The sequence below is a fragment of the Eleginops maclovinus genome, chromosome 5 (genome assembly GCF_036324505.1).
Source record: "Eleginops maclovinus isolate JMC-PN-2008 ecotype Puerto Natales chromosome 5, JC_Emac_rtc_rv5, whole genome shotgun sequence".
Lineage (NCBI taxonomy): Eukaryota > Metazoa > Chordata > Actinopteri > Perciformes > Eleginopidae > Eleginops > Eleginops maclovinus.
This window is the reverse complement of record NC_086353.1, coordinates 1,122,234-1,133,393: the sequence shown is the minus strand read 5'-3', so window position 1 is coordinate 1,133,393 and position 11,160 is coordinate 1,122,234. Positions and strand designations below refer to the sequence as shown.

Sequence of the window (11,160 nt, the reverse complement as noted above, 5' to 3'; positions counted from 1 at the left end):
CTAGGGAAACGAACACTCACACACACTCACACATTGATTGGGAGCACCTCAGGGTTCAGTATCCCTCCCAATGATACATCCACATGTTGGCTGACCGGGCTGGGATCGAACCCGCAACCCACTGGCTGAAAGACGACCGCACTCCCTCACAGGATAACAGTGAAGGAGGAGACTGAAGGTGTTCTGTGCTGCCGGCCGCTGCAGAATAAGGGTCCTGATGTCTGAGAGGAACCTGACTTTGACCTCGACGAGGGCCCGTACACAACAATCAATAAATCCATCCGTATGTTCAGTCGTGTTATCGATACACCGACACCAGCACCGTCTGAGGGGGTTTAAAGACCCCTCAGACTGTTCCTCATGGTCAGATATCGACTTTTATTTCAGTATGTTAATGATCATACTTTAGCAGAACAAACGGCTTCAAAACGTGGATAAAATAAGGTGTTTTTCTGCCACAATACCCCGGTGCTGTAGCTATTATATGCATAATGTAAACAAGCACACATCATAACTGGGACTGTGCATGTAAACATATTCATTGCTGCTTTTTCCTTCAAGAAATACTGCGAGTTTTTAACCATAACAGCTCATTAATAGTGTGTGTGTGTGTGTGTGTGTGTGTGTGTGTGTGTGTGTGCACTGTGAGCAGCACACGTTAATAACAATATGTGCGATGCAGTTTTTTTGTTCATTTCTGTTTGTCAGTATCAACTATGCAGTTTATTAGTGCGGGATACATCTCTGTTGGTTTCCCCGCGTCTGCTTTAATGAACCAATTTCCCGGCGCAGATTAAACACGTCTCCCCCCGTGTTCTCCCTCAACACCGGATGTTTCTTCGCCGCTGAATTAATCGTCAATATTTGGAGGCTGTTTTTTATTTGCCAAATTGGACGTTGTGTTTATATTTACCCAGTCTGAAGACGAGCATGTCAGATATTCTGTGCATGATCAATCGCCCCGTGTGTGTGTGTGTGTGTGTGTGTGTGTGTGTGTTATTCTTTTGTGTGTGGGAAGCTTTATTGGAGTTGGAGTGGGGGTGGGGGGGTTGGGAAAGGCTATGATTTTATCCTCCTTTAAAGATGAGAGGAGAGGGGGGAAGGGGTAAAGATGGCGATGTAGAAAGGTTGAAGGGGGGTTTTGCAGAGGTGCTGCTGCAGATTTCACTGGAGAAATGTGTGTGTGTGTGTGTGTGTGGGGAGGAGGGAGTGTCAAAGCCGATGGGGGTATATATTATGTTTTATGGTTACGAGGGGACGCATAAATCACTGTTTCATTAAACGGCTGCAGTCTCAGAGCGCTGCCCCCCTATCTTTCTTTCTCTCCATCATCTCCTCCTATTTTTGCATCTCCTCCCCCAAAACTATCCTCCCTTTCCTCCCCAAGCTGCCATCTCCCATCGACTCACGGCGGACGCTAGACAGCGGCGACACGAGGCGGTCAAAGGTCATCGCGACGTCAACAAGCACCGCCGGGGTCAAGGTGGAAGAAAGGGAGAGAAACAACGGAGGAGAAACAGCTCTTTATTTAAATAAATAGGAAAGAGAAACACTGAACATGAACCCAAACGCTCGCTGGTTTCCGTGTGAAATTCCCATCAAGTTTTTGGGCGACTGAAAACAAAACGTCTACAGATGAAACATCCTCTCCAACATATAAAAATACTATGACAAAATCAAATAAGCATATAATATATATTACAATCTGTTAGGCCGTTACTGTGTGACGATGTATTGCAGTTTTAATCATAATGACAATAAAAGCTACGTTAGTTTATTTATGACACAAAACTCTACAAACAACAACAAATAAAAACATGTTAAAATGTAAATATTACGCACTTCTGTTTTTTAGTTTCACATCCATATAAATAACATGTCATCAAATATAAAAGCTACTTTCTCCCGCGATGCGTTCACCGGCTCTTCGGACAAATCGGAAAAGAAGCGTTCGATCGGGACAAACGCCGCATCGTCGTATAATGAAACTCGTTATCAGGGACAGCGTCTCACACACACACACACACAAATGTCCTTCTATACTTGTGAGGACCACGCGTTGACCCTAAATGTGATACGTTTAAGAGCCAAATGAAGACGTCCTGTGTTCACTGACTCCTGTTGGTATAATATATATAATATGAACCAAAACGTTAAGTATGCCTCTGTCTATGGACTTACAGTAAAGGTGTTGCTGTTTTTGTTTGTGAATAAAATGTTTGATGGTTGGATTGATTGATAAAATATTTACCGTTTGAATACGGTAACTGCGTCTCTAGATTGAAACCAACTTGTAGAAATTTCATTGAGAAATATCAAAATGAAAACAAGGGTTAAAATGAGTCATTAAAGGTCAAATAAAGGACTCTGACTGGTCATTTAAAGCCAACCTCTAGCAAATGTACAGCCTTTAAACCCATTATTTTGTTGGTATCATAGCAGAATTGAGATTTTGATATGCAGATATGCTTTAATTCTAATTTACAAACAATACAAATGTAGTTTAAACCTCAAAATATACCTTTCAAGGAGCCAGAAACTGACCAAAATATCCTTGGTTTAAATGTTTGGTTACTCTGGTCCTCACACAGATAGAAGAATAGACACACACTTACACTCCCACACACACTCCAAGCCCCCTCCACCTCCTTGTCTGGTGAGCAGCGATGGGAATGACCCTCTGTTGTCCCCCGCTAAACACTGTGACCTCTGACCACCATGCTGCTTGTGTTGGCGACCCTTTCATTCACATCAGGGTCATTATTTGGAACTCAATGACCTGCGTTTATTAAAAGTAACTATATTTGTGATGGGATAATTGTGTAGGATTTAATGGACCTTTATCAAATGATTGCCTGAATTTGATTTACAACATGTTTTATCAAATTCATCTTTTTGGTACTTTTTATTCTCTGTAATTAAATGTAAACTCTCCTGATTAACTTGACGGAAATGAACCGCCTATATTCATACTTTACTTTATGGTACTTTCATCTATCGCTTCCTGCTGCTTTCAGGATAAATACTGAAACTAGATGTCAGAAATACATCATATCTTTTGGAGTTCACCCTCATTTCAAAACTGAACCCTCAGTAGAAAGTAGGAATATGAAGAGTCATGTCTGCAGCAAACAACACTTTATAATGTCTGATTTCACCTTCATGAAGCCGTCAGAGCTCAGTGCTGCACATGACGTCTGACAGGGGATGTATTTTCATTTCTGACTAATTATTTTGAACAGTTCTGACTCAGAAACCGTTTATTTTAATCTCTGGCGTAAATGAGTACCTTCCACACTACGGAAACACAAACAAGAAGGCATACGGAGGCTTACACACACACACACACACACACACACACACACACGTATTAGGATGAGCAGGAGTTAGGTAGTTAGCGCCGGTTCTCCTGGAGAAAGATGAGGTGGCCTCTTTGAGCTCGAGAGGAGGGAAGAACTGTCTTGTGTTACAAAACTGCGCGATAAAAACACACGAAACAAAAACCGACATGTCCGTGATAGAATCCCTACAGTGTGTGTACCTCTTTAGCTTGTGTGTGTGTGTGTGTGTGTGTGGGTTGTTTACATCCATTACACACACTCCTTGCAGCCACACTCCACGGGCTTCTCCACGTCCTGCATAAACGAGGTGCCGTCGTCGCACTCGAAGCTCAGCCTGCGGCGCCGGACCCTCAGCGGGGCACAGCAGGAGTTGGAGGCGGTGGCGGCGGCGGCCCCCGGCTCCGTGCCGGCCTGGCAGCGGCCCCGGCACTCCACCCAGGAGAAGGGCTTCGATGTCTGGCAGAGGACGGGCCCCTGCTGCAGGCGGTGGAAGTCCCTCACTGGCTCCCCTCTGCACGGGGTCTCTGTGGAGGGGAACAGATAACAGTTTGAAGCTGAAAGACTGAGCTCTCTGAAACATGAAGCAGCCGTCGCTCCTCACCTATGTCGCAGCTCTCTCCGGTGAAGCCCTGCACACACTCGCAGCGGTACTTCTGAGCGTCCACCGCCACACACACACCCTTCACACACCTGGATGAAACAGAAGGGGAGATTAGGGGAAAACACTCACAGTTTTGTGATGAGGAACAACGTTTTGAAGGTGCACACACTCCAAACTAAGAGGTATTTATATAAAACGATAAATAAAACCTCACTCACTTGCTGCCTTCACACGGGTTGACATCGATTGCCATGGTGACCGTCTCCGCTGCAGTAAGGTCCGCTGTGATTGGCTGATCGCAGAGTTGACCCGTCCAGCCTGTCTGACAGTGACACTGGGGACCCTGAGAGAAAGAAAAACAACATGTTGACTAATACATCTTCTTCATCCATCATCTATGAAGAGGAAAAATGTTGCATATTTAATAACTTTGAGCTTTAAAATGAAAGTAATCCTGACTCTTCTTCTGTTTCCCTTTATTTTCTGTATTCCTCAATGTCTTAGAAGTAACAGTCTTTTAATTAGGTCTTAAATGTTACGTGTGTGTGTGTGTGTGTGGCACCTGTGCGGCGTCGGGCTGGCAGACGCCGTGCAGGCAGTAGAGCTTGCGGCAGGGCTGGCAGCCCGGCTCCACCCCCGGCTTCATGGTGCTGCGGGTGAAGTCCTGCAGCTCGTGGTTGATGTACAGGTTCCGGATGCAGCCGTGGAAGCTGGAGGTGTTCAGGGTCTGAGAGGAGAGACCCTGAGAGGAGTCCATCACCGCCTCAGGCATCCCTGCAGAGACGGAGGAGGAGAGAGTATTCACTTACATTAGTAATGGACCCCTGAATACGAATCACTTGTTTTTTACTTTGGTTTCTCCTCTTACCTCCGACGTACAGAGGGGCTTCCCCGGCCCCCCGCTGGCTCCGGCCTTGGCTGTCGAGGGTCGTCGGCTCTCCTCCGTCCACAGACAGGTTCAGCATTCGGTTAAAGGTCACCAGCTCCACTGTGTGAAAGAGACCGTCGTTCACCGTCTCAGTGCTGCACAACACACACACACACACACACACACACACATTTAATCAATGTATTATTGTTATTATTTTAATGTGTTATTCGGTGCAATATAATTAATCATATTTAGTTTGATTTATTTTTATATTATCTCTTCAGATAATAAGTTTTTTATCCTCATTTATTTTCACAATTTTTATTGAAATAGCTTTTATTAATAGTTTCACCATCATAACTCATTTCGTGAAGTGTTAAATTAATGCATGTTTGGTTTTAAAGTCATCACTAGTCACAAAATTAAAGAAAACTATTATGATTATATATTTTCTAATAATGGAGCGATCCTAATTTAGACAAACTGATCATTTTTTATCTGTAGTTTTCCATTTTCTCACAACTTCAATTCTTCTCAGATGATTCGTCGTGCTCTCAATCTCCTCTACAGCAGCTGCTTATCACACGAATAGCCTCAGAGTGTGTCTGTGTGTGTGTGTGTGTGTGTGTGTGAGTGTGTGTGTGTGTGTGTGTGTGAACCATCAAAACATTTAAGCCCTCCACATTGAGTGGTCACTCTGCTTCAAGTGTCCTCCGGCTGCGTCTGTGATTCAACCGAAACACACTGGTGCTGTCCACATTCTCAAACACTGCAGGGCTCGCTCTGGGCAGAAACACACACTCACACACAAACACACACTAACACACGCTGTAAGTGGTGTTGCTGGGCTACGGCGAGCTGAGAGGCCGCTGAGGGGCCTGAAGAGTCCGGTATGTGTCGCTGGGCTCACGAACACTCGGCTTTTAAAAATCTGATGAAAAGAATGAGTTAATCACCCCGAAGCTGCTGGAGTCAGGAGGTGTGTGTGAGGGAGGCAGGAGTGGTGTGTGATACTGAACCTGTTGAGCTGCTCAGGATCAGCACCTGGTGCAGAAAAGGTCTCATTTCCTACGTAGCTTCAACTGAATTTGAATGAAGTGTGTTAACGAGCTTGTATTTTGTTTCTATATCTTATCCAATCAGTTTCGCATTTTAGCCACCACCATGTTTTTTTTTTTGGAGCCAGAAGTGACCATATCTGGACGAGAGGGGTCACTGTGATAGCAACCTGTCAATCAAAAAGAAGCCACGACTGACAGCACAACCTGCTATCACGCCTATTGGGAATACATGAATGGGATAAAGAACAACATGCCGCAATTAAAGAAGATTGAAATGAGCAATTAAGACATCCCAAACTGTTCATAGACTTCTAAACAAGCCGACATCCTTTGCCACCGGTGGAGTCGCCCCCTGGTGGCCATCAGCGAGAATACAGGTTAAATGTACGAACACAAACGTAAAAATATACCGACCTACGGAAGCCCACCTGCACACGGATAACTGAAAGCTATAATTTATAACTTATGAACAAGTTAACCAGTTTATAATTTCAAAAAGTTACAGATTTAGGATGTGATTGAATCATTTCCTTGGAAAAACAGACATTTTAACGGTTGAATGTGTGTGTGTGTGTGTGTGTGTGTGTGTGTGTGTGTGTGTGTGTGTGTGTGTGTGTGTGTACCTGTAGATAGTGGTGGCAGGCTGGTTCCCCGGGTCATATGTGACTCTGACGTGACCCTCATGCAGCTCCACAGCGATTGGCTCGTTGTCTCCGTTGTAGAGCAAGATGCCGTTATCCTCTGCTGTTGAGACCTGAAACACACACACACACACACACACACGATGAGACACACTCAGAATGTATGTGTGTGTGTGTGTGTGTGTGTGTGTGTGTGTGTGAGTGAGAGAGTCTCCTGCTGCGGGCATTTGCTTCCCCTCTCCTCCCGCGTCTCTCACCTGCAGCGTGATGTTGGCTCGAGGCCAGTTCTTGACGTCCTGCAGCTGAACGTACGAGTCCCGGTCCACGAAGTTGACGCTGACCAGCTTCTGGCAGCGCTCGCCCTCGAAGCCCGGCAGACACTCGCACACCGCGGCGCCCGCCTCCTCCACACAGGGGGCGCCGTTCTGACACACAGACAGCTGGCAGAGCGACGGGGGTGGAAGAGACGCTTCACAAAACTCTCCACTGAGGGGGAGAGGAGGTTTTATTTCAGATGTTGATGAGAAACTTTCTGCACAAGAGGATTTATTCTGTATTCCTGACTCTTTGATCTGCTTAATGTTTACTATTGAATTACATTTTGGAAAGACTTTGACTCTCACTTTGACACTGCCTTTATGAAATCAAATACATATTAAAACCTACAACAAACTGTAACCTGTTTCCTTTTATTGGATACCTGCCTTTTTATATTTGAGCTTGTTTTAATTATAGTATTTTGGCCCCAAAATGAATGTTTTAAATGCATTTAAACAGATTTTTTAAAGGGTTTTTTATGTCTTAAATGCTTGTAATGGTTTATTTTTGTACAGTTGCCTTGTTGGAAAATGTTTTTTTAGAAATAAACTTCCCTCCACAACACATGCGATTAGTATTTACGGTAAAAACATTTTCCTTTATTTTAAATGTGATTTTAACAGTTCATGTCCTACTGATTTAAAAATCTTCTTATTAAAAGCCAAATAAGAACAAGAATAAAATGAAATGTACTCAGATAAGTTTATCTTATAAAGTCTTTCATCACAATTAATTACATCACCTTGGTTTTGTGTCAGATAAATGGTTGGCTGATTGTTTGTAGTTTCTCTTTTTAAAGGTGGTTGTTTTCAGGATTGATATAATATTCTTCAACAAGGTGTGTAAAGTAAATATGAATTAAAGATAAGCATCATTCATTGAAGTGGACAGAAGTTAAATAGAAGCAGCTGATTTTTGATCATTTCATTATATATCTGATTCTTGTTCCCTTAACACACTAACATGACATTGTTAGTGTTCCGTTTCCCCGGGCGCAGCATCAGTGTCCCTCCCAGTGTTCCCAGTACCTGTATCCCAGCGGGCAGACGCAGCTGTATCCGTCCAGATGGTCGACACACTGAGCCCCGTTCTGACAGCGATGGTCCACACACTCATTATAATCTATACTGCAGTCTGGCCCCACCCAGCCTGGAATACACACACACCTGCAACAACAAAAAACACACTCATAAATAAACCACATGAACCATGGAGCAGGACTTTAGAGATTCAACACACACCTCAGCAAAACTGTATGTGTGTGTGTGTGTGTGTGGGGGGTCACCTGGTGCCGGTAACAGTGCTGATGCAGGTGGACTGATGCTGACAGGGATTTCTACCTGGAGAACACACATCCTCCAGTTCCTCACAAAACAAACCTGAGAACGAGAGAAGAGAGGAACAGAATTTGTAAATTGAAACCAAAGATATGGTGCAGGAATGAGTCCTAAAAGCTGGAAATGAGTTAGCATTTTAGCACTTCCTGCTCCATCGTCCTGAAGAAATAGGTTTTTTTAATAGCCACCTTTAGCTTAGCGGTGGTGACCTGAAGTCATGTGACCGTGCTGTAGTTCCTTTATAGCCCAACATTAGCCACCTTTAGCTTAGCGGTGGTGACCTGAAGTCATGTGACCGTGCTGTAATTCCTTTATAGCCCAACATTAGCCACCTTTAGCTTAGCGGTGGTGACCTGAAGTCATGTGACCACGCTGTAGTTCCTTTATAGCCCAACATTAGCCTCCTTTAGCTTAGCGGTGGAGAAGTGAAGTCATGTGACCGTGCTGTAGTTCCTTTATAGCCCAGCATTAGCCGCCTTTCGCTTAGCGGTGGTGACCTGAAGTCATGTGACCGTGCTGTAGTTCCTTTATAGCCCAACATTAGCCGCCTTTAGCTTAGCGCTGGAGAAGTGAAGTCATGTGACCGTGCTGTGGTTCCTTTATAGCCCAACTTAGCTCACAATTAGCTTGAACTTAAAAAATCATGAATTGGTGATAACATATGGAGATTATCGTTATTGTTTGACGGATTATTTTCTGCAATAATCAAAAAATGCCATTAACTTTCTTAAATCAAAGGTATTGACTCCATAAGTTCTTTAGCATTGTCGCTAACTGATGAGCATCACTAGGATAAAGGAGGAGGAGTCACACCGGTGTAGTTCGGCGGACACACGCAGGTGTAGTTGCCGACTCCGTCCACACAGGTGGCGTCGTTCTCACAGCCGTGGTCCTCGCAGTCGTCCACGTTCACCTCGCAGAACGTGCCATGGAAACCAAACGCACACGCACAGCTAAACAAAAACAAATAAACATGTAAAATCAACAACCTTCACATCTACAGACTCACGCACCTGATTCTGGTAGCTTTGTTTGTTTGTTTAGTTACATTGAATACATTCACTCTGCCCGTACCCGGGAAAACAACATTTTGGGCACGTTATATTTCACTAATGAGAACAGCTTCTATAGAAGTCTGTGCTCTCCTTGTGTTTTATGTATTATTATCTGTGTTATAATGTATCCTCATAAAGCTTGCATTGAATTGCCCTTGAGGGAAGAGTAAAGTATTTTGAATTTAATTGAATTAGAGGCCCTTGGATTATTTATATATTTAATGATCATTGTTGGAGGGAGCCTGAGGTCTAAGACTTTCATCGGCAACATCTGTTGTACGATAATGTGAAACAGTGGCATTCCTACATTACAGCCAGTCTGCAAGCACGGATAAAATACCACCAGGAAGATCCAAAAGTGGAATGAAATAATTACAATATCCTGAAATAAATTTGGGTCGTTGTTAGAGGTTGGTTTCAGGACTCGTTACCTGAAGCCTCGGGTCTGTTCGTCACTGATGCAGATTCCCCCGTTGGTGCAGGGGTTACTGACACAAGCATCTACCGGAGTCTCACAGTGTTTACCCTGAAATATCACACACACACACACACACACACACACACACACACACACACACACACATGAGCTTTTGTTCTAATCAGATCAGGTCAACTGAGTAATTTGATGGGACTATCATCAGTGACAACACGCAAACACACAGAAAATATTGGATTAGTGATTTTAAACATTGAGCTCTGGGGTTTGTAATTTGATTGCTTGGTATATTAAGGTTGGGCAAGCACGCACACGCACGCACACACACACACACACACACACACACACACACACACACACACACACACTAAAGTCATACCGTGAAGCCGGACTTGCAGGTGCAGGTGTACAGCTCAGTGTCGTGGAGCTGACACACACCCTGGTTCTGGCAGGGAGAGGAAACACAAGGGCTGCATTTGGCCTGAACGGATGCCTCTACCGGACCTGAGAACACACACGAACACACACACACACGAACACACACACACACACACAAACACACACACACACACACACACACACACACACACACACACACACACACACACACACACACACACACACACAGGCAGTAAAAATGATTATTGTTCAAAGAGTCAGTCGCTGGTTTATCTGAGTTATTAGAGGAAGGTATGTTATAATATACTAAAGGCAACAAGAAATGTGTGTGTTCAATCACACCTGATGACCCCGAATCTTAAACTAGTTGCTCTGTGATGGATTTAAAGTACATTTTCTGTATTTCCACTGTGTTAAACTGCACTCAGTCATAAGAACTGTGGTTAAGGTGGGTCACAGGGATCAGAATAAACCAACATATCACTGTGATTAACTAATGTGTGCCATTTATTGCCACATGAAACCACTTAGACTGGACCACCCCCCCACACACACACACACACACAAACATAGGGTTTAACTCGTGTTCAGATTTTTATTTGTAATTTTCTTTAATTTTTTTTATTTTTGTGATTATATTTGAAAATGTTTTCAGTATCCAGTTTTTTTTTAAATTTTGATTATATTGGAATTCTTTTTTTTCAATATTACGACTTCTTGACTTTTTTCTCAGAATTTTGTCTTTTTTTTATCTGACCTTTTTAACAAAAAAATCACTTCTGGTTCAGAACTCTATAGTTGATGTCAAAGCTGGGGTAAAGTCCGGCTAGAGTTAGAAAAACATGAAGATATACATTTGATGTTCATACTGTACGAGCATCAGATTTAACAGTCAGCAGCCGGAGAGACTTAATCACCATAAGTGTGTCAGAGTTACATTTAGGGAAATAAAGACTCATTCCTAAAAGGTTTTTGAAAGAAAAGGCAGACACCTGCAGAGCTCTGGGAGAGAAAGTTACATCCTGTTGCGAAACGGTTCCATGGGAGGTGACGAGGAACATTAATTAAAGTGAGCTGTTCACACTTTCTTCAACAGAGCT

At 43.6% G+C, this 11,160-nt stretch overlaps 1 protein-coding gene across 1 annotated transcript in view; it reads right to left on the bottom strand.

Moving 5' to 3' along the window:
• Positions 1-1,508: 1,508 nt before the first annotated feature.
• slit1b (slit homolog 1b (Drosophila)) overlaps positions 1,509-11,160 on the bottom strand; it is a 57,163-nt gene continuing 47,511 nt past the window's right edge. Inside the window, exons 27-38 of the mRNA XM_063883689.1 lie at positions 10,041-10,165; positions 9,657-9,751; positions 8,984-9,123; positions 8,119-8,212; positions 7,862-7,999; positions 6,773-7,001; positions 6,498-6,628; positions 4,811-4,965; positions 4,505-4,716; positions 4,161-4,285; positions 3,943-4,031; positions 1,509-3,865 (exon numbers count right to left, since the gene is read on the bottom strand). Of these exons, the coding sequence (XP_063739759.1) occupies positions 3,591-3,865; positions 3,943-4,031; positions 4,161-4,285; positions 4,505-4,716; positions 4,811-4,965; positions 6,498-6,628; positions 6,773-7,001; positions 7,862-7,999; positions 8,119-8,212; positions 8,984-9,123; positions 9,657-9,751; positions 10,041-10,165 (1,808 nt within the window). The 3' untranslated portion in view covers positions 1,509-3,590. The remainder of the gene's footprint in view (positions 3,866-3,942; positions 4,032-4,160; positions 4,286-4,504; positions 4,717-4,810; positions 4,966-6,497; positions 6,629-6,772; positions 7,002-7,861; positions 8,000-8,118; positions 8,213-8,983; positions 9,124-9,656; positions 9,752-10,040; positions 10,166-11,160) is intronic.